Genomic DNA, 24527 nt, shown 5'->3' on the forward strand with positions numbered 1-24527 from the left:
ACATGATTTAAACATGTATTCCCATTGGTCACATCTTGAAATAAGTGTGAGTCCTTTGTTGAAAACCAGGTTGAAATATGCAAGAGGAATGTAGCAGGGTCCTGATAAGTCCTGGACAGCAGCATTTAAGGCATTCACTGCGTTCCTTCTAGGGTTTCTGCACAGCCTCGTGAATTGATGAAAGTCATCAGCTGACTTCCCACAGCACAGACACTTAGCAGTGTGCATGGGGTTGCATGTGGAGTCTCACATGCTGCTGGCGTTACACTAAGCTTTACGTAGTGGTCCAGATCATACTCGTCATAGCTGAAACTTCTTTTTTTTTTTTTTTTTTTTTTTTTTTTGTCTATCTAATTTCCACTTTATTCCACAGGCAGATGGAGGGTGCACCCCAGAATTCACCCACCTCTGTCACTCTGCTGTGGGCCAGCTACATACATTGTAACAGGATGTTAAAATGTTGGTCGGTGATCTTTTTATCTGGCAGGAAGACAAACCATCAGCCACATCTAGACGTCTCTCACACTTGGCTTGTGGTGGGTGTTATTTTCTCACCCTGCACATAAATATTCTAAAGCTGCTCTTAGCTGCATTTTAAGCACTTAAAATGTTTACCTAACCAGGTGAAAGTGTCTCAGATTAAAATATTTTTTGCACAAGAGAGCTGGTCCATGGAGTAGCGGAAAGAAAACCACATGTTTGATTTGCCCGGAAATGATGAAGAGATTGTGTAAAGAGGATGTTGTTCCAAGCCTGTATAGGAGGCTGAGCAGGTCTCTCTCTCTCCAGTGTATTATTAGTATATAGTATATTATTCAACCTGTGGGTGTGTGTACCTGTGGGTTCATAAAATGCTTGTATTGTAGGACAGAGGATAGACAGTGGAATAGATTTCTACATAGCATTTGGTGTTGACAATAGAGCTCAGTTGAGAATGGGGTAGGGGGTGGTGGGGGTTGTCACGTGACTGGGTAGATCTCACAGCTACTAGTTCACATGACGAGACGCGTTCCTTACTCTGGGCATTACAGACATCCAGCAGCTCTCCTGGTGGTTTCTGCTCCACAACATGAGAGAGAGACAGAGGTGACGGACACCAAGAGGACTAGATAGCTCGCAGCTGCTGAAGACAGGCGCAAGCAGTCAGGAAGCCCGCCGAATCGACGCTCAGTTTTTGACGGACCTGGAAAAAGACGCGGCCGGTGCGCTGACTGCGTAGAGCCGCCCGCCTGCACCTGTCCCGCAGCCCCCCGCTCCTCCGAGGCTCTCCTGCCGCAGGTTTTCCGCTCCGACACCGCTGCGTTTCAACCATGACACGCTCACACGCTTTGGGCGCGCTTGTCGTCTGCTTTGTGATTTTCGGTAAGTGTTTTGTGGACTATGAACGCCGTCCTGCCGCTGCCACCAGATATAACGACGTCACATAAACTGCCAGTGTTATGTAGCTTATCGCTCACATGACCGTGATAGCGTTTTAGGCAACATGTCGCTGTCTCCAGCATGCTGGGACGTTTTGTATCCACCTGCTGTGTCTCAGTCCTAACTCTGTTTGTACAGTAGACCATATGTATCTGTCCAAGCATGTTCAGGCCAGGTGGACCGACTTATCTGCTCTTTGCGTCATAAAATAGTTGACGAAAGTAGATTTGTTTATTATGAGGCTCTTATTATTAACGCAGTAATATGGACAAGGTAGTCGTCATGCTTTAATGATGATGCGAGCGTTTCTTCTCAAGCTTTCAGTCAGTTACAGGTAGTCTCCAGTTTGATCCCAAGTGGCTCTGTGTTGTGCCGTTCAAAGTTTAAAAAAAAAAAAAAAAAAAGATTTACCTTTAAGTACAGCGACCCCTTAAGGCCAGTCAGTGTATTTTTAAGAAACGCTGGAGCGCTACGTGAGGATGAATCATCATCATCATCATCATCATCATCATCATTACACCCCCAAGCGTCTCACATCGTCACATGGAGACCAGTGCTGTGATCTGATGTATACCCCCCCCACCCCCGTCCCCTCCACCCCCTCAGCCTACCATGCAACATGCAGCAGTGCCACTGACCGTCAGTGAGACACGCGCTTCATTGTCTCATTTGACTGCCTCACGTGACCGCTTTGAGTTGACTTGCTTTGTTGTGGATGAATAGATGAACAGTGGGCCTTCCCAGCATTTTAGTTTATGAGCATTGTGCCACACACACACACACACACACACACACACACACACACACACACTGCTGACACAGGAAAACAGGCCAACAGGCTATCACAGCCCAAACAAAGTATCATAATACAGGGACTGTGTCTATGGTACACCATCATGTGTTTATATTAACTTTATCTCAGTTTACTGCATTTGTTTGTTCCTTCTTTTACTTCAAATAATTTGTTTAAGTTTAATTTGCTAATTTGCGTCTGAAGTCCCTGAGCACTGCCTCTGATGATCACTTAGTTGTAACATATTTGTATAATACCCTAAAATATTTTAAGCACAGTGGAGTTGTCTCTCCCGGGATGACACAAAGAGGCCTCACTGAGTGTTGTGATGATGAAAATGATGTAAATCATATGCTGTGGTCTTTACAGTCAAGAGCTCTAAAGCCAGTTGGACAGAGGTGTTAGACAGTGCTCTCCACTGTCATCATCATCATCATCATCATCATCATCAAAACACCAAATGAGGGAATATCTTTTGGAAGAATAGTGCTCCATCCCTCCAGTAGGGTTCCAGAGACTTGGGCAGTTTATGCTGACACATTTTATTGTTTTTTCCTTTAATTTGCCACCCGTCTGTTCCTGTCCACTCAGCAGCCTGTTGCACACACCTGTTGAAGGCTGTTATGTTGCCTTTCACTTTGTTGATTCACGACTGTCCTCCATCAATAATTTCCCTTGTAAAATTGATGTCAGTGGAAAGGTTTCTCCGTTTGGTATGAGACACAAACAACCCCACCCCTTTTTACCTCAGGTGGCCAGGATCAGATAGCTCAGTTGTGTACAGTCAGTCGTGTGCGTTTACACATTAAAATACAAAGGTGACTACAGAGTCAGGTTTCAGCCGGGCAGCAAGGCGCCCGGCTGAAACCTGTAGATGTATCATCTAAGGCTACCTCACCTTAGATAATCTGGCGGAGGACAAAATTCAATTGGCAGTTCATACACCAGCTCACATGCATGAGTGGAAAGAGGACATGGTGAAGCTGAAGGGGTGAATAGAGAGGGGAGGGGAGTGCAGTCAGTTGGCTTGGGCTGACATCGGATAATATCAGATATTGTGATATTTGCAGCTGCATGCAATATCCTCTATATCAGTGATTCTCAAATTGTGAAGCCTCGGGGTCCATGTTAATGTTAGTTCTTAGTTTTTAAATCATGATCCACACATAGGCTGACTTAAGAGCCATTGAACTAGATCAGTTCATCATCCACTATCGTTTCATGCAATGTTAACCCTCTGAGAGATAATCACTTTCCCTTTCCAAAAATATTTCAAAATCACTACTTTGGCCCATGAAGATGCAGTCATCTATGTAAGTATTTATTTATTGTTAGTAAGCACAGATTCCCATCTGTGTGTACAAATGGCTATCGTAGAATTGTGAAAAAAAGGTCAGTTTAGGATATTATGGAAGAAGAATTCAAAGTAAATAAAAATCAAATGTTAGAAAAGTAGACTATGCAAAACTGCTAAGTATCAATTGAAGTGAGGACTCTTTGCACTCAACTGAATGAAAATGGAATAAGCACATCAGTTTATGTTTGACTCTACTTGGTTGTCATTGTTGAACCAACTCTCCAGATTTTGTGCTTACTCACATTTTTTTCCAGTTAGGTTTTGCAAAATGCACCATTAGGATATCTTTATGAGACAATTTCACAACATAAAATTTTGGACATCGCCCAAGCCTAGGTGTCAGTCTGCTCTGTAATTAAAGAGTTATGAAAATACTACCGCTAATAATTATTTAGATAGATAGATAGATAGATAGATATACTTTATTGATCCCAACCAGGGAAATTCTGAAATTCTTACTGATGTCACAGGGGGCATGTCCTTTATCACTAAGACAGCACGAGTGAAAATTAAAACAGTTATACAGAGAATAAAACAAAATGGTAATATACAGTGAATATCAGCATTTTTGCCTTAAAAACATTTGGTGAAAGTACTCCTAAATGAATTTAGTGTGTTGATCAACGGGTGAGGAAGATTTTCCAGGATGATTGGAGGTATGTAGGGTTAAGGTGTCAGATCCAGGTATCATGAGGTTTGGTTTGTGATGGATGTTGACTTAAGTGTCCAGGGATTACAGCCACAGCCATTCTTCAGCTCACACAGGGGAGTGAGTTGGCAGCTCCTGGGGCATGCTGGTATTAATAGCCCGAAATGCAAGTGTGTAGGATGCCGGGCTAAGGTTGTAAATGCTATTTGGTAATTCTGTCAGCCGGAGCCATGCTTTGAAAGGATGGCCACAGGGAGTAAAAGGAGCTGTGGAACTGTTTCAACCAGCATGACTTCTGACTCCATCACATACAGGAAGTTCAGTAACATCTGTCAGTGGAGTGGGAGCTCATACAGGCTCATCATTCTTTGTGAAAATAATCTTGGGGGAGCTGCAGCTTTGGTCTCTCTCACTGGCTTCCTACAGCCCCCTGCTGGCTGCTGATGTGAACATTTTTTGCTGTGTAGTTGGCTGGCTTCTGACATTGTGAACACTAGCTATGCACTAATGATGTGGTGCTCTGCAGGCTGCAGCCAGGCTGTTACTCTGGAGGTGAGGGAGGGGAACTCCACCTGCATCAAAACTGAGCTCTCCGCCTCTTTCTCCATCCAATACAACACCTCCAGTGGAACGGTATGAACAATGACAACAACACTCTGGCCTCTGCAAGCTCATGTTTGTTTCGAAACACTGTGCACTATAATCTCTTCAGTTCATTACCAGCAGGGATATCACAGTTTAGGATTTAGGAAGTTGATACCAGTACCTGTCTGATCCCTTGAGTCTTGATACCGTATTCGATACCATGGCAAAAATAGAAATCTCATTCAGCACACGGTCCTTTAAGTAAAAAAAAATAAATAAATAAATAAAATAAGATCATTAACAAGTGAATAGATAATTGACTTTTCAAATGTTAATCAAATTGGCCACATTACAATAACAACACTGTTATACAAGTGTAACATTGGCCTGCAGTCCTCTAGTAGAAAATACTCATACTCAATACTCATTTCAAATTAGAGGAACCAAATGAGATGTCTTGCTGTAACAATAAATACACTGTTAGGATTATGTGATCTCATATTCATTTACTCTCATGTAAGCATGAGGGCAATTTCAAGTGTTTTAAGTATTGAAACAGGGAGGCTAAGGCTACAGTAGAATGACAACAGAGTAACAGAGCGAGGGATCAAGTGGAGTCAACATCACTGAGACTAAAAACACTAAAATTGCTAAGTTTTGGTATTTACTTGGTACTTTAGCATCAATTCTTGAGACATCCAGTGCTGTATCTCTTACTGTTAACACCAATACTGTATCTGACTGTCCAAACCCAATCCACCCCCCCCCCCTCTCTCTCTCTCTCTCTCCTTAGAGCACAGTACAGGTTCCTCTCCCCACCTCCACCACAGTTGATTCCAGCAGCAGCTCGTGTGGCAGCGATGGCAGCTTGCCCTGGCTGGTGGCGGTGTTTGGAGCGGGTCACGCGCTGGGCCTGGGCTTTTCCACCAACGGAAGCCTGTACAGTTTAGCCAACCTGACACTGCAGTACAACCTCAGCGACCCCTCTGTCTTCCCCGAGGCCAACAGCTCTGGTGAGGCCACCTCACGCCGTACAGTAAAGAGTGATGGAATAACAACCACATTCAATTTGTCTGTAATAAGCTATATAAAGCTAAATATAACACTATAGATTCAAGTTCAAGTTTAAAAGATACAGACGTATTTGCTGCCGTACCACCAGACTACAGAGCAGCTTCTTCCCTCAGGCTGTGAGACTACTAAATGCACCATCTGAACTCCTCCATGTTTAATAATTTTATTTTTTATACAATCAATTAATCAAGAGGGAACCACATTTTAATTTCATTATACAACCTGTTGTATAATGACAAATAAACTTCCTTGTATCCTTGTATTTAGTGCCCCAAATCACTGTTTTCAGTCTCAAAGGACTGTATAGGCCCATAAGCTAACAACAAACAAAATAATATGATCATGCAAATTACTGATCATGTAAAACGCCCCCAACAAACTCAACACAGTCGGTTATTATAACTGCTCATACATGCTCCACACATTAGTTAAATGTTTGAGGATTGGATTGTATATGGAACTAATTACTCCCTGCAGATATTCTTAGTTACCAGCAGTACCCAAAGTTTAATATCCTAAATTTCTGGAGCAGTGCATGAGGAAACAGTGTGAGTTCAGTGGACTGATGCATTACTGAGGGTCATTATTTTCAGGAGGTTGTGGGGATTAATTATAATGTAGTTTCACTTAATGTATGTGCACCTGCACCGTATGCTTCAGATTTAGCTGTAATGAACTGTGCTGATGTTTTCGTCAAGTAATTGAACTTGAAATTAATTCAATGACCGGTTAGCAGAGTTCTCTCGCTGGGGTTATTAAACAAAATATAATTAAGGAACACATGGGCTCATATTCCACAGGTGTTATGGGTTTATAGCTAATTTGACTCACTCTGGTGCTTTGTCCTAGATGTGGTCACTGTGGTGTCGACTTCAGTCGGGATCTGGGCAAGAGTCAATACCACGTACCGCTGTGTGAGTCCGGCCTCTTTCAGTGTAGGAGGAGCAAATGTCACTTTCTCTGACATGAGGATGGAGGCGTACATGCCCGGAGATGATCTGAGTCCCACTGGTACGTCTGCGCCTGTGTGTGTGTCTGGTTATTTCTCTGTGTGTTTAAGTGTGTCGGTTTGTTGATTGTCTGTCTGAAGATGTGATCTTTTCTCCCCCACAGAAAGTGTATGTACTGCTGATCAGGCCAGTACCACAGCTCCACCTCCCCCTGTTAGTACAACAACAGTGCCAACCCCTGTCCCAACCCCTCCCGGAACCCCTGAACATGGCAACTACTCTGTCACCAATGGCAACGGCACCGTCTGTCTCCTGGCCCAAATGGGACTGCAGCTCAATGTCTCCTATTTATCACAAAATAAGGTATTCCACGGGCACAAATAACACATGAACCTAAGTGGATAAAACACATAACTGCATTATAAACTCATATGCATCTTTCTGTCCTCTTTGCCAGACTGTCCAAGCAGTTGTGAACCTGAATCCCAGGCTGATGGCTGCCTCGGGGTCATGTGAAGCCACCAATGCCAGCTTGGTGCTGACGCAGGAGCAATCCACCACGCTCACCTTTGTCTTCACTCTGGTGAGCTCATGTCTCTCCTCTAGTGTATATACTCTCAGCACATGGACAGCTGCTTGTCTGCGGGCATGGGCTCATTTCTCTTTCTCTCATGTCGTTGTTCTTGTCTGCAGAATTCCACATCCAGCAAGTACCATCTGAGCGGCTTATCACTGGTCGCGACGTGGCCCAATATGACTGGTAAAGCACATTACATTCATCCATTCATCACTCTGAATTGTGAAACATATAAGCAATGCTGTTCCTTCTCTGTCTCCAGCTCCCCTTTCAGCCAGCAACAGCAGTCTTGACTACCTGCGGAGTACGTTGGGACGCTCCTACATGTGTAATTCAGAGCAAACTCTGCGTGTAGTGCCAGCCTTCTCTCTCAACACATTCAGACTGCAGGTCCAGCCCTTTGGCCTCACCACCAACAATTTTGCTACAGGTACACCTGCTTTTTCCTCTCTCTCACGTCTTACAATTGTGTTCTTTTTTTTTTTAATTGCAACCACCAGCAACAATAAGTCATTCTGTCAATTGGATGGTAGAGTCAGTAGATCTGTCAATCCCAGTACTAAAAAAGGAGCTAAAACCTTGGGATATAAACTATTATCTAAAACTGTGAGCCAGCCACACTGGTATTTTAGCTCACTTGGCAGAGCAGCGCTCCAAATGCAGTGGCTGCCAGTTATCACTTTTGTATTTGGTTTCGCAGAGCCAAATAGGTCACAGCTAATCAGAAATGACATGTTCACTGAGCAGTCGCTGTTGACCTCTATTTAGAGAGTGGTTAAATTTTTTAGGAGTCAGTTGCTGGTTCAAACCCACACTAGCTGGGAAAATCTGAGGTGAGGAAAGTGAATGAGTACATGTTTTTTGCACGGAAAATACCACGGAAGGGGTATTTAACCTCCAGCTGCTCAAGGACCCATCAATAAAAACTTCTGGCTGTGTTGGGCCGCTCCCAATGAGGTTAAAGGACGTTAACTGTGTGAATGTTGAGCAAGTTATTGTATAAAAACAACATGGGCTCAACAGAATATTAATAATATTTTTTCTTCTTTGATGTGTGTCTCCAGCGGAGGAGTGTCAGATGGACCAAGACCAAATGCTCATCCCAATCATAGTGGGAGCAGCTATGGCCGGCCTGGTGCTCATTGTCCTCATCGCATACCTAATAGGCAGGAAGAGGAGCCACGCTGGATACCAGACCATCTGAAAAGACCTCGCGTAACCTGACTGACTGAATGGATTCTATAAAGATGAACCTGTGTGTGTGTCTGTGTGTGTGTGAGGGAGGTTAATAGACTGTGCGGGTGCAAGCATGAGTGAGTGAAAGCAGTTGTTACTCTGCGGTGTGCTTTTTTGTGTGTGTGTGTGCATGTTTTTGCCTATGTGACCTCTGAATATTTTTCTTCTTTGACTTCATCCATTGATGATGAAGAGAAGCCCAATATCTGCTAGCTACTAACCACACTTTAGTAAAACTTAGCCTGCCTCGGGGCATCCTGGGCAAACCCGAGGGGACTAGACTGAACTCTCAGATTTGCCGTTAAGACTTGGTTCTGCTCTGCCCTGTCATGTTCTTGTTTAAATATTTTCTCCAACTTGGTCGAATTTGCTTGAATTTCTATTGTGTTGTTAGTTGTGTATTTGTTTGTAAATAAATCTTAATTATCATGTTTGATTTAGAGGCAGAGGGACAGGGTTTTAAGTTAACCATTTCTGGCCTGAATGGCAATACAACTGGGTTGTACTGGAAAACCAGGTTTTCAAATCAACCCTCGCCCTGCAAAAAAATAATTTCCTGTCCAGTATACATTTCTGTGCCGCTGGACAAAGATGATTTTTCCCCAAAGGCTTGTGTGTGTGAAGTTTATATCTTGCACACTGCTGTTCGATGGTTTTGCAGTAAATAATGAAAACAAAGAAAGTCTTTGCAAGTTCAAAGGTTGATTTTTGTAGGATGCTGTCTTTTTTTAGACATTGATGAATATCAGCACAATACAATTACCTACAACAACTCCCGATATCTTTATGAAAAGGGAAACCTCTGAATGTCTCTCATCCTCTGTCATGTTTCTCTGCAGTGGAAAATGATAAAAGCCTGTATAACTTTGTCTTAGATGCATCAAAACACAATTTGATTCAAGTAGCGTAGCAAGGCCTCATAACCACAATCTGTGACTCTGCATTACTACCATTTATTAACAGGCCAGATGCAGGGACTAGCATTATTTTGTTCAGAGGCTGTGTGAGGTACTGCTCTACCACCACCACAGAAATGTTAATATGAATAGCAGTGATTTGATCTTTTATTTTTATAGAAGAGGATTTGATCTCGTTTTCTATTATGCATCTTCTAAACTCAATAAAAAAAAAAACTCTTTAAAGTCTACCAGTGCTGCCTCTTGCATATTCTGTCTAATGTAGAGGGGTACACTGCTGTTTGTCATTTATCAAAAACTAATAACACTTTATTCTCAGGTTGGAAATATACTGACAATGGATTAACCTTTTGAAAACAAAGCAAGTTCACTTGATTTCTTTAAAAAACGTGGGGAAAAAGGCAATTAGCAAAAATAAATAAATAAGATAAATAATACTGGGAAATTGGTAAAACGCAAAAAAACAAAAAAAAAAACAGAACCTTAGCCTAAGTAAATTACCACACAGTTACTGTGAAATCTGTTATAAAAATGAAGATGAAATTAAAAATATATAGAAACAATGTGAATTTTGTTTAGAGGGTTAAATAAAACCTTTCTAAAACGAAGCCACAGACTCCTGAGTTTCAAAGGGTTATGAGTGCTGGAATAATATCGATTGCCATTTTCCTGCTGAAATCAATGACGTAGTGCAAGCTGTGACTGACACAAACATACCGAATATGGAGAGATACTGACTTTCAGTAAATATCAAGACTTCTGTGACGTGTATTAGTGAAAAATAACTGGACTAAGTTTTGGAAAAATGATGAAACAGAAGCTCTTTGTAGTGAACTCAAACACTGAACCCCACTGTGCTCTACAGGTTGTATTAAAACCCATGTTCCTTTTGACCCAAATGCACATGGCTATTTATCAGGAGCTATTTCATTTCACAGAATACACATTGCTGGGCCTGATATCAACACCACGGCTATTTTTGTCCCAACCAACTAACAGTAATGTCAGTGCTGTGATGCTTTCAAGAAGCCCAACCCGAACACAGAACACCACTGCTAGAAAAAGTAAGCAGCCCTTTTAATTGTGCTTGGATCATTTCTTCATAGTGCACATGAATGTACAAGTGAAATATGGACCTACAGCGTTCCCATGCCGCGAGTGAGGACCGGCCACTGCTCCTGCAGCGGCCACATGGTGTCTCCAGTCCCAGCTGCAAGATCAAATGTCTGAACAAAACCTCCAGACTGAACTATCAGATTCTGAAATGTTTAAAGGAATCAAAGTTTGTCACAAATATGATTCACATTTGAAAGGACAGCAGTTACACCATCTAGTGCTTATTACTTTTTGCCCCGAGACATACAAAATAATCTTAATTACCTTTATGTTATTATTCTTTGTAATAGTCATAACAATTGCCCTTGAGATAATGACATGAAAAACAACAGGTAGGATCCTCTTGGCTGAGCCTCAAGTGTGCAACACACATTTAGTCTATCTCTGCAGTGTCTTTCACTGCCAGTAGTAAAGTGCATATTTATGCATTTTAGCAAGCTCACAGAAAAGAAAACATGTATTCACTTAAGACAACCCATATGATCCAAATGTCAATTTGAAATGAATCTTCAAATCATACAAAAGACAATGCTAAGTGTATACTAATATATGCAATATATTTACACTTAGGCTGTGCAATTATCTCAATGTATGTTTAAGACGCCAACTAAATGGACTGAACACTATGACAACAAAGTCAGTTATAAACAAGTTATTAAGTTATTGTTATAAACCTCAACACCCTAAATAAGGTGTAAATGAGGAGCTGGGAGACGGTGACAGACTATTGGGAGACAGCCCTGGAATGTGTAATGAGTTTCAGCAACATGTCGTTAGTCAGGGGTCAAGACTCCTCTGCGATAATCCGGGCACGACACGTTTCCCGGAGCTTAGTAATAGTTGCCATGGACAGACTTCCTGGTTCAGTGAAGATTTTCTAGGAAAGGCAAGAGAAAACAGATTATAGAATTAGGGAGCCAATGACAAGGCATACCTGTTTTTGTACACTCACAGATGCTGTATTTCAGCAAACCACAAAATGTTACAATGATATTTTTTTTTCTTTTTTAACCTGCATGAAAGTGTGACATTCATCAACAAATGGTCCGCGTGTGATCTGCTTGAAGTTCTGGCAGACATCTGGCAGTGACTGGGCCTGCTGGATCAGCGCCTGGTTGTGGTGGATCAGTGTCAGAGCGACACGGAACAGGATTTTAGATCCCTCATAGAACAGGCAATCCCAAATCCGCAGGACTGTCTGCAGGGGTGGAGGGAAATGGGTGTATCACACCAGTGAGCCAAAGCATAGTGAGCTGTACAGTGCCAGGCTGAGACACGACAATGGAGCGCTGGCACAGTTTGATGAAAAAGCTTCACGTGAGACACGAGAGCACAAAGATTAAGGCCAAATCATAGTGCATGAGTATTCGAATTAAAACTGAAACTGTAGTTTGAAATAGCACAGCGTGGGTGCTATTTTTTGTGATGCGACTTGTTGGCCAGTTAGAGCTCTGACAGCTCTTGATCCGCCAGAGGCCAGAGAGCAGCACCTAACTGTCATATCAGATTAACAGCCAGATGGTGAGGAGTGGGTATTCAGCAAGCCAACCTGAAATTAAAAAAAAAAAACAACAACACTGAAGAAGACTTGAAAACACCGTTAGTGTGAAGGATGATAATGTTCCAAAAATCAGTCATCTGGCAATATGTTTGATTCAGGAGAGCAGATGCATGAGACACTCAGGTCATAAGTAAAATGTCAACCCAATGTCAACAATGTCAAAATGTCAACGGCTGACAACAACACTGCTGACTTCTAAACACTTCCAGTAACACCTTAGTCAACTTGGATGACAAATGATAATCAAGAAACCAAGAACCTGTAGTGCAATCCAAGTTCACCAGATAGTGCCTTATCAAATAGCATTGTTCAAAATTAAAAATTAAAACCATATTTCCCATAATCCCCACTGTTCATTGTAACAGGAAGGATGCTGCCAGTTGTCTCCCTTCCCTCTCTTTGCTCTGCAGAACAAGAAAAAGTTTGATAAAGCAAATTAATCTTGATAAATTCAAGCTGCGGTATGCACTTAGAAGAGTAGAAAAACACAAAAACCAAAACATGGATTCGGTTGTTGTGGATGATGCATCTTTCGTTGTCTTTTTGTTGTTCATTTGAGCATGTGGGCCATTTTAGGTTGGAGCTCCATCCACAATGACAGCAAATAAGAGGCGCTTTCAGAGATGAATGTCAACAAACAAAGTAAGCATATCTGAACCAAAAATTGCAGCCGAGTACCAAGGCCTGCAATGTGTTTTTGTTCAGTGCCCAAAAAAAATACAAAAAAAAAAAAACAAAACAAAAAAGAAATCTCCATTTGCGCAACAAAGGATTTCAAACATCTTTCACACAATCCAACCCAGTGACACACAGTGGTCTCTTTTGTTTACATTAAATATGTTTCAGGATTAATATGATAATGATTTAATGATGTTAAAAGGCCAAACAAAGCCCTTTAAATATCTTGAGATGCTTTATGGTTAGCAATCAATATCCAAGATATAGCCCTTGCTCTTAGCTGTATTTTACCAGTAACTGTGGATTACTTCAGCCAGCTACAGTAAATTAACCAACAAACTTGAAAAGTGATTTTTTTTTCCATGTTTCGTACCCCTATGAGCACACTTAAGTTTTGAGAGGCATGTTTTCTGGCCTCTGTTATAAGAAATAATGTGGGTAAATGAAAGAATATATTAGGGTGCTGTCTTGGTTTTATTTTAAAATTCGATCTGTGTGTGCCAGGTGCGGAGAACAGTGCTTGTGCAGCGTGTTGAATGGTGGGTTGTGACATCACGACTTTATCCATGAAGGAATTTTTCAAAGCAGATTTTACAAATGAAACCATCACATCAGAGCCCCCTTACCCACCACCACCACAACACACACACACACACACACACACACACACACACACTCACCTCTACAGGCAAGATGTCTATGTAGAGGCAGATGAACCACCGGGACACCACCAGGGTCCACATGACGTTGTGCTCCACCATGGTCTGCCAAACTGTGGGGACTTTAACTTTCACCAGCTCCCCCAACACTTCCTGGTCCGTCTTCAGCCCCAGCATGGCTGGACTGTAGTAGTCTGGTGACCAGATACACATTACTGTCAGTAATCCATTTCTCCTATTTCACTGTGAATGATCCACGTTCTTCCTGCAGGACCTACAGCTACAGTGCTTCCATTAAAGACATCAAACTGTATTGTATCTAATGGCCCGTTAATAGTGCAACATGGATGCATGCTCTCAACATAAACACAAGGAACAATCATATAATTACCTCACTAAAAATAAATGTCGATACAGTGAAAATGCACCTGAATATTGCTGGCTAAGGTAATCTTTCTGGCAACCTTTTTGAATTTAGTTCTCTGCCATGTCCACCTGTTTGGCCAGACTACAGTAATTACTAGAGTTTACGGGAGAAGCAATAAAATATGTATGCATGGGTTTGAGTGTGTGCAAGACAGGAGAAAGGCACAGGTCTTAAGCCACAGACAGATAAAGACCCATGTGACCTCCTATTCTTAGCGCAGGGCACAGGGACTGATCAGAACACACACACACACACACACACACACACACGCATCAAGTGACCAGAATAGTGATAGTACTATCGGTGGTACACACCTGGTAATATCCTGCCCAGCAGCGCATCCATCAGCCAGAAGGATTTCTCTTCATCTTTAGTGATGATAAGTAGATACCCAGCGATGAAATTCATTCCCTAAACACAGGAGAGAGTAATACTCAGGTCACACACACACATACACACAGTTTGCAATGCTGGCTGAGCAGGGCATGTCAGAAGACTGAAGCAGGGAACATCAACAGAGTTTCTTCAAGAAGAATGGAACTGGTGTAAACAGGACATTGCACAAAATATACACCTCATCCTTTATTTCCATCTTAAGACCAGGAGAGAACAAAATCAGCACCTGTATATTCAAGCTGAAACACGCCACATGAGACCACATGGAGATGAATGGGCGCTTGTTTAATGCTACTGGAGATGAAAACATCAGATACACTTCTGCTACCTATTTGCATTGCAAACCAATTTGCCCGTGCTGTTGTGCTGAAATCTGCCTTTCAATTGCTAATACGCTAATCTTGCACTACACTCTGTTCCCAATAATAATAGAGACATACGCTTTTAGGGAAACAAAAGCTGGGTGACAAAAGGCTGGGCAAATATTCAGACATAAGCAAGTAGGTCTCGCCACATGCACAGAACATACGCATATGTGTTAAGATTTAATATATATGGTAAGAACCTCAGCTGACAAAACACACAACAAACAAAGTTAAAGATGAATAACATAGTGAAAATCTGATGTCGTGACAGTCCAGGTACATACAGCCAAAAGTAAGAATGACCTGGAATTAAACTGAAATAGTGGACTGATTCACTGATGCAAAAACAGGCAACGCTAATTTCAGGGTTTAATAGGTCACCATGCTGTTCTTATGACATTTGGGTGAACATCTATGCATCCGTAATGATCACTGGGTACCAGAATAAACTTATCACATGGTTTAGACAGCGAGAGGCACTTGTCATTCAGACTTTTGTCTCACACAAATAGGTGACAGGTTCTGAATTTGTCTTTCATTATGCGTCTGCGGCAGGTTTGTGGGGACAGAAATGTGAGTAAGAGTGAAAACCTACAAATAAGAGGGAGATGTCAGAACCAGACTGATAAGATTTCAGGTGTGGGGTAAAAAAGATGCACCAACGCACTACCATTTTTTCATGTTCAGAAATGATTGTGTAAATCTTGACATCAACACTTGTAACCCTGTTATTTAATAGAAGAGCAGGTTCTGTCTTTTCAGTTTTATCAAGACCTTTGCTCATGTAAGTGTGACTCTAGCACACAAAGGACTTTGATTTACAACTCCTCCACGGCTGCTTAAAGGAAGCCTGCCCCACTTTTCACTCAGCCAACCACAACAATGTGGCACTGTGATTCACTCATTTCCTCACCCTATGATCATAAAAAATTAGCAAAACTTGGTCGCCTGTTTTATCTTAGTGAATATGTTGCGTTAGAAGCGTATCGACTTCATAACTCATGATGAAATTGACTGTCCACAAACAGTTCTTTGCTAAGTGTCCCCATGGAGAGATTAAAAAATATATTTAACAAATACACTTAGATGTGCTCAAACATCTAGAGTCCAGATGCTGTCTTAAAAACATTACATGAGCACTCCTCCGTGCAAAAATTAACTATTTATCAGACCGTGACGATTCAGCCTTTCTTTCCTCACTCCTCCCATTCTGAATTATTTGTTTGCCTCCTCTCACAGTCTCTTCTCCCCTGATCTTTTTGTCTCTGTCATCTTCTCTCTTGTTCAGCTCAAGTTGTGGAGCAGAAATACACAGACATACTGTTATCAATGGATGTCTATAACTTTAAAGGCTACACAGCAGCAACACGAAGCAACTATTTTCAGACCAGAACTGGAATTCAGGTGGGCATATACATATTTATCTGGCATTTGATAATTCAAAAGCAAATGACAGCATCTCACTAGCACACATGTATTTATCAAAACAACAAAACATTAGTAGGTTAAATGTCATATGCACTTGTGTTGTGTTATGATGCAAATACAACCGCCTACAGTGTATTTACACAGCAAAGGACTCTTCTGTCCACCATCATGTGGACTCCATTTCAGCCCCTTCATATGCAGATGTTCAGGTCACAGAGTTGTGCGCTTTCGGTGTGTTTGCTTCCAGAAACACTTACTTTCATCCCCTACTGCGCACATATATGCATTTAATTGCATTTAATTTGCGTAATACAGAAGAATGGAATTATTTAAACTAGTCTTGATCGTTTTTGTCCCTAACCCTTTTTTGCAAACAAAAATTGAATGTGTACATAATCCTTCACTGCAATTTGCACTCATACACACAATATGTAACATACAATGTGAAAAATTGTATTACTCTGTGACTGAATTACTGAATTTTGTTTTGAAGTTCTTGCCAAAAGTAAAACTAATTTTCTTGGAAACATTACAGGTAATATCCAAACCATTAACTGAATTCACATCATTTCTATGCTCTTAGACTTAGCAATCAATTGTGAATCACTTGTGAATATGAACAAACCACAAAACATCACAAGATAAATGCTTGAGACTGATGTTCTGGGCTTGATTGTTTGCTTGGGCTTTTGACCAAAATAACTTTATTTCACAGCACTGACAAAAATGTAAAATGAATAAAAATATTAGAAATAATACCCTTGTCGGGCTTTAATCATACCTTAAAAATAGTCAGCTGCCCCCTCACTGTCACCTCGAGGTTTCTGTAAACTTGTCTCAGCTCTCATTGCCAACTTTGTGGGACATATTCATGTAACTAAATGTGGACTAATCTATCCAGGGATATAAGAAAGGTACTGTATAAATTCCATTTTAGGGTGGATCTTCCCTTGTCCAGTATTACCTGGCAGTAGCCCACAGCAGGATTGTGATGACCATAAGCAAGCAGCACATTGTGCAGAGCTTTCTGCAGACATGGACTGGACGTCTTGTGGAACTGGACATTGTCTGGAAATGTTCTGTTCAAGTCTGAGAGAAAGAAACCATAAAGATACACATATTATATCTGTGTGTGTGTGTGTGTGTGTGTGTGTGTGTGTGTGTGTGTGTGTGTGGGGTGTGTGAAAGAAAGGAAGCAAGAGGGAGAGTCCCCCTGACATTAACATTATTCGACATTAACATCAGTCTTGTGATCAGTTTGCATTTAAATCAGTTGAAATAGGTGAGAAGGATGCAAGGATGAAAAATAAGCTACTAAATGCTCATTTCTGAAGATCTCTATGACTACAAGGTGGCACTGGTCACAAGACAAAATAATTACAGGACTGAGCAAAAGAAACTTAAGAACAACTGCATATGATATGCTCCCATTTACAAACAAAATGAACAAATTGCCATGACTGCTATGTGAAAAGATGTGAATAAAACAGATCTGCACATTTCTCAAGTAGGTATCACACTTTACAGCCCTACTGACGTCCATTGTCACCTATGCAGCTAACCACAATCACCATTATATGTTGCACACAACATAATAACCATTTTACTCCATTCAAGTTCTGCGGTGTTACCACTGAACTTGACACTGAACATGTCACTCTTTTGCTTTGAGAAGGCTCGCTCACGACCAATTTTGTGACAAGTCTGTATGTCTGTGGCTGAATACCTTTCATGCCTGATATTAAAATTAGTCATCAGTGTCCACTTTGTAGCTAGACAGCATTTCCATTAACAAAATACAGAGTGCTGCGCACATTAATTCCTCTTGTAACAGTTCTATTAGAGGTACAGTTTTATGCTGGTTTGTCTTTACTCTTAACAGTTTGGTTAGATAAAATTGACAAAAGAAACATAGCCTTGCCTGTTTTCCATTACTTCACTACCCATTTTGGACATGGAAACTCAGCCCTGCTCCTTTCATGCATGTCCTGTGTGGGTTTTCCCCAGGTGCTCCACTTTCCTCCCTCAGCTGAACTGGGGACTCTAAATTGCCCAGAGTGCATTTTGTGTGTCTGTGTGTGGTCGTGTAAGTAGGCATTGAAAATGCACACTATTTTCAATACCCCTAGCTGGACTGCACTATAAATTCACATGAAATCCATAACTGAACCCTGTATGGAAACTCTCTCTTCACTTCCCCCCTCTTTGAGGATGTCAAAGTGCAGGATCTGCCGCAGGACAGCCTGCCTCTAGCCAGTATGGATTCTGTGTTTTGTTCGGGGGTACATCAGCAGGGCGGCTGCAAGTTGACTCAGGGGTTTGACACAGGTCTGCTTAAAAAGCAGTCTCTCTTAGACTGAGGTTCACAATTGGGCCGAGTCAGGCGTTGTCAGGGCTAGTCAGCAGACTTCAGTTCCAGTCAGAGTAGACAGTCAGCACAGAGAATGGACAAATGTATGAGTGGCACAGACTCTTGTGGGTGAGTCAGAGCCACTACCATTACATCAAACATGTTTGATTCTCACAGCAGGAATCTGGATGTAATCGAGTAGTGTAAACTCTTCGACACAGATATGATTGGCCGTAAACAGCTGTTGAAAGCTGAGAGTAGAGTAGACTCACTGTGACTGACTATCCCTGACTAACATGAACCATCTATAGTATCTCTATTCCAGTGTTACTGCAGCCTTTTCAACTCCCATTCAACTCCCATATTTTTGCACAACATGGAGTAAACTATAAAAGCGGCACCTTCTATTTCCTCTGTGTTTGCTGGATAGTTAATGCTCAACCTTATTTTAGTGTTTTTACTCGCCAACTTGGAATTAACCATCTCAGGTGTTCAGGTCAGTGATAGCTGAGACAGATAGCAGGTCACACCTGGCACTACCATGCATCTCAAAAATGTCTCCAGCGACTTGTGATCAGATTTGTGGTCAGCCTCAGACTCGTCAGAATTACTTCTCTCCCTTATTTTATTACTTTGGTTCCTCTGGGCCTTACTCCAGCTGCTTCATGTCTCATCTTCCCGCTCACTCCTGTAGTCCATGCTGTCACCTGCTATGTGTCTGACCCTTTATCATAGCTGCTGTGCCCAACCTCTGTATTTTTAGGATTACCCACAGGAGACACTACAACCTCCCTGCAAAACAAAACTTCATTCAAATTTGCATTTCAGCACCAACAGTCCCCTGTATCAGTGCATGTTAAAACCAAGTGCAAACAAGGTCGATCTCACCAATGTCAACCTGCTGCTCACGTGTTATGCTCTATCCAATCACAAACTACTGTGTGATGTGTGGTAATGCTAGGTGCAAAGAGGGTCAGGGTGAGTATACGAGTGAATGAGAGAGACATTTCACAGCCTGACCTGTGCAGATGGTCTCCACCAGTTTGGGGTCGTGCTGGGCCTGCAGCAGGGACTGGTAGTAATCTGGGTTCTTCTCCAGCTGCTCTTGAGCTCCGCTGGCTGTCATCCAGATCTGGGCCCGGTGCTCGTTGGGAATCCCCTTACGAACATAACGCTTCACTGCAGGAAAGGCACAGCATTCCTTTCATTATCCAGTTTTACCGTGCGCAAGTGAGAGTGTGTTTATGTACTCGGTCGTCACACTCACGTTTCAAATTCTTCTCCACTTTGCTTTTGCCCTTCAGCAGTTTGGACCACTTGATGGATCGTCTGGTGAGCACGACTAGATACTCTGACATCAGTTCTTCGTAAGATTCATAATCAAAGTCCTCTGAACGTGCAAAACCATATGGATCCACACTAGACCGACAAGAACAAATGATCAAAGTCAGAAACAATTAGCAGCATTATTCACATGACTTGAATCTGTTTTTCCACAGATAAATCACAATTTAACATGAACTGAATTATAAACCTGATCTGAGCCTAACAATGTATTTTACTTCATTACATTCAAAAATTCTGTGTTAATTAAGACAGTGGAGGCCTGCTGCTATGTCTTACCATTGAAAAAATCAAAATAGGCATATTCTAGATTTCACACAGTGTGAAAATCCCATGACAGTAAAGATGTCTTCTTTGCTAAAGACAGTAGTGTTGGCAACTTTACAGCCTCATCATGACCACATACTGACCATGTTTTCATGCTTAGAGCAGACTGAACAAAACCATTACAGTACAAGATAAAGAAACAGTAGTTGTGCTGGTTTATTGTCATGTTTCATTAACAGTCTCTCCACATTGTCTACATCTAGTGTCTATTTCCAGATTAAAAAGTTGTGGGAGAAAGTGGCTTAACCCAGTGCCTTAAAGATGCTTATGCAATACTATAATCTCGTTGCAGCTTAACCATTCCTAATTTGAGGAAAGAGAGTACCTTAATGGCAAGGAATGTGGTAGTCTACTGTAATAACCTCCTTTTGGATGTTCAAGCACTTGACTGCTCTGTCCTAAACACAGTCCTGGACTTGACCTGCATGGGTGTGTAACCACTGGGTGAAAATAAAGCAATGCAAATGCAAATGTTTTGTTCCCTGGCAGATAATGTCCTTGTTGCCAAAACAAAAGCAAAGGTAAACATTAGAGATATCCCTGTGAGTGTGGTGCCTGGATTTCAGCTGTTCAACTGGGTTATCACTGTTTCTTTAAACAGTGCACAGCACCACTAATACTGCAATAAAACTAAATTTCATATAGGCCACACTGCAGAGATAAATGCCCATTTAAAAAAATACAATTGGCCAGAAATGCATTACTGTATGCCTACATGCAGATACACTGAACATATCATATTTGAAGATATGTTGCCAACAGCTCAGGTGATGAAAATGCATCCAAGGTGTCAAAAACGTATACAAATTATGCTCTGAACGATGTACGTGCACATCAGCAAAATATCACATCAAGCAGGAAATATCACAAATGCCATGCCTGGTGGTCAAACTAGGGGCCAAAATTGGCGACTGGGCCAAAAACTGTAGATCTAACAATGCAGAGCCATATCAGTACTGAGTACTGGACAGAGCTTGGGACACACTTTTGGTTTACTGTTTGTTCTGAAATGTCCAACATATTTTCTGAGGGAGATTCCAGCAATGTGAAAAGGTAGCACATTCCAAATGTTCAAGTCAAGGAGGACAAAATACACAAGAAGGCACAGCGCCTTCACAGATCTTCCTCAGATGAGGAATGTGTGCTGAAACATGTAACCATTTTCCTAATGTGATGTGAGCCAAATAAACAGGGGAAATGTGAGTAGCCTACTTTGTCCTCCTTAACTTAAAAATTTGGGAAGTGCCACCTTTTCACATTTTTCTGAATATACCCATTGGATTTTGGGATTAACACTCCACGGAGAACCATATTGTTGAAGTGCAACCTCCTCTTCCAACACAGTATATTCTGAGGTAGGCCTGTAGGATGTCATGTGGTATGTTTTTGCAATTTTGTAAAATGTATCCAATTTCTAATACAAACTAGATGCTGTACTACAACATGAGCACACAGCTCATACAGTCACTTTATGAATAGCCTACCACAAACCAGGCAATTGTCAAAATGCATAGAATATAGTTCTCTGTGAATAAGTCCAACAATATTATCATGAACATTATTAATATTTTATTAGTAGTATTATTATTTGAACTTAACCTAATGTGTTGAGGAGCAGTGTTTCTTGCCCATGTAGTGCCTGTAAGTTAGCCGAGCTCGTATTAAAAGTGGTATGCAAAAGTTGAAACCTTTTAATGTGTTAATTAGACTATGCACCAGAAATATCTCACCACCACTTCCCTCGCAGTAAGTCAGACACAGACAAGCACATAACTGAGTTATTCTGATTAAAGTTATGTTTTACTGAGGTATCGCGATGTGTGAAAGAAAGCGACGGTTTGAGGTCGTAGTGGAAAACTAGCTAAATTAACTGGTGGTTGTACTATAATACAGAAACAAAGCAAGTTTTGACAGCTAGGTTAGTGAATTACTTTAATAACGAGCTCCTAACACATATAGTATGCTCTTGACGCGTTTTGAGATTGAAAACAACGTAGCACAAGAGCTAAAATCATTGAGGGCCGCTTGTTAAAGGTTTAGTCCACCCATTTGGCTAACGTTACCTGTCCACTCTGTCTTTGGCTCCACCGTCCGGGGAGCCGGTCCACTTGGTGGCTTTGTTCTTCTTCTTCTCCATTAAATCACTTATTGTTCAGACGATAAGGTCTTGGAAATCCGTGCGCAGAGGTCTCGCCGAACGACCACTTGAATGTTTTCTTCAAGAAACGAAGGTCCAAATGTTCAAGACAGACATTGTCGCAGTCACTGGTTAAGTTGGGATAACTTTCTCCGAGCGTGCTCACAGGGAACACGCACGGCACCACACGGCGCTGCTTTTACCCATTTACCTGGATTTACATGCCGCACAGGGTCAGAGTCACTTGTCTTTCTTCAAATGAAGGAGTTGATCAGATTTGGAGGCTGGGATTATCAATCCGTCCGTAGCGAAGCGAACGTGTCCCAGATTGTATCACCATCCACATGCACCTGTCGCTTCCCCCCGGTGTTAGGGTTAGACTGGCTTTAATACCGTCAACCAAATCAAAGATACAGCGACTGAATACACACTAAAACATTTTATAAAGTCACAAAATAAAAGTCACCGGCTCTCTTCACCTCGTATCCAGAGTTGTCCAAAGATTTCAGAGCCGAGCACCGGACTCCCGTGACGTGAGCTCGGGACACACGCCAATCAAGACTAACGCTGCCTTCAGGTGCTGCTCGTAAACTCCGACTACAGAGCTCCCGTAGCATTCAAGCGCTTATGGACACCGTTAAGATCTAAACCCCTAAACCCCATACAGAAACAGTGTTTTAACTTGAGTTTCCTTCTTTAAATTAAAGTATAATTTTGCCATTATAAGTTTATACAAATGTTCCCATCATATTTATTACGTTAGTTTTGTAGTGCGCTCAACCGATAGTATTTCCGATGTACTGAAGGAAGCAAAAAAGGCAAGTAGACACTCCCTCTCCAAAAATGTAAGCATAACAAATGCAGTAGTCATCTAACATGGTTCACCAGAAAAATAAGTCTATACGACACTATTCCATGGACTGGTACAAACTAAATTCAGATAACTTAAGACATAACAAAATTTTTAAGATATAGATCTTAATACATAAAATAAAGACAAATGTTGATATAAAGGAAACATGGATGTGGATGAAAAAAAATAAAGTTAATGGATAACAGTAAAGTCATCATGTGATTGCCATTATGCTATTATGAATTCAGAAGCAAAGTGAAACAAATCTGAATTAGATCACTGCAAATATCGAAGCACAATTTGGCAGTTTGGTCAAAAATAATTTGTGGAAAACTTCTTTAGGATACTGTGGTCAGACTGGAGTCTATCAACCTAAACATGAATATATTTGCAAGTGATATGATGAAGTGAACGCAGGTGGTTCTTATGAAAAGTCATCCCTCACCTTGTGCTTTTCTGTGTTGCATGAGGCATACAGAGAAGATTTCTGAGTGATTGCGCTTTATAGCAGCGGCTCTCATCCATGTGCCATGGACACCGAGGAGAATGGAAATTTTCATTCTAAGCAAACACTACTGCAGCTGATTTCACAGATTTGCACACCCTCAGCCAGAGCGGGGGTGGGGGGTGGGGGGTGGGGGGGTTATCTGTCACCTAGTAGTGTTTTGCTGGAATGAAAATGTGCATGACATATGGTAGAGAACAAAGCGAATAATGCTAACACAGTCATCTAACTGTGAAGTATTCCTGTGCCAGTGTGAAATTTTCCTGGATTACACCGCCCCCATCCACAAGGCCTAAGTGGTTCCTGAATGGTTTGATGAGTATGAAGATGCTGTACACTGTACACCACGGCCAATTCTCAGTCACCACATCTCAGCTTAATGAAGCACTTATGGGGCAGAGAGTGAGACAGCATGCCACCAACACGCTGCATTACTGTGTAAAAATGGTGTTGTGTCTCTCCACTGGAGTGACAGAGGCTTGGTGAATCTGCCAATTAAAGTGCAGTGAAGCTCCTCCAGAGGAACCTGGTGATTCAAGGCCGTCTTTAGACACATCATGTTACTTGTTTACTAATCTTAACTTAGACTCTCCATATAACTGTTTCCCAGGATTAAATCAATTACTGATTTTCCAGTGATGGAAAGTGCACCTATCATTTTATAGGGGTAGAAATGCTGTTAATTTAAAATTCTGCTCACAAAGCAATAAGAGAATATTTACTTAAAAAGTACAATAGTTAATACCGAAGAAGTTTGGCATAGTCCTTTTTGGAGATGGTGTGCCTTTTGTTATGTTTGTAGTGGCATAAAAAAGTTAAAGGAA

General features: G+C 41.5%; 2 protein-coding genes across 2 annotated transcripts; one reads left to right on the forward strand and one right to left on the reverse strand.

The window, feature by feature from the left end:
* Nucleotides 1–961: 961 nt before the first annotated feature.
* lamp1a (lysosomal associated membrane protein 1a) lies at nucleotides 962–9787 on the forward strand. Its single transcript, XM_030078075.1, has 9 exons — nucleotides 962–1362; nucleotides 4745–4851; nucleotides 5597–5816; nucleotides 6727–6888; nucleotides 6991–7190; nucleotides 7285–7410; nucleotides 7521–7587; nucleotides 7667–7834; nucleotides 8469–9787. Exons 1-9 carry the CDS (start codon nucleotides 1311–1313, stop codon nucleotides 8606–8608), a joined length of 1242 nt encoding a protein of 413 aa, XP_029933935.1. The 5' UTR covers nucleotides 962–1310; the 3' UTR covers nucleotides 8609–9787.
* Nucleotides 9788–10613: 826 nt separating this feature from the next.
* grtp1a (growth hormone regulated TBC protein 1a) lies at nucleotides 10614–22905 on the reverse strand. Its single transcript, XM_030078087.1, has 8 exons — nucleotides 22272–22905; nucleotides 19805–19956; nucleotides 19558–19716; nucleotides 17152–17276; nucleotides 14313–14409; nucleotides 13593–13765; nucleotides 11686–11871; nucleotides 10614–11550 (listed from the first exon to the last, which is right to left on the reverse strand). The coding sequence occupies exons 1-8, from the start codon at nucleotides 22343–22345 to the stop codon at nucleotides 11458–11460; spliced, it is 1059 nt and encodes a 352-aa protein (XP_029933947.1). The 5' UTR covers nucleotides 22346–22905; the 3' UTR covers nucleotides 10614–11457.
* Nucleotides 22906–24527: the final 1622 nt, after the last annotated feature.

Source organism: Myripristis murdjan, chromosome 3 (genome assembly GCF_902150065.1).
Source record: "Myripristis murdjan chromosome 3, fMyrMur1.1, whole genome shotgun sequence".
NCBI classification, from domain to species: domain Eukaryota; kingdom Metazoa; phylum Chordata; class Actinopteri; order Holocentriformes; family Holocentridae; genus Myripristis; species Myripristis murdjan.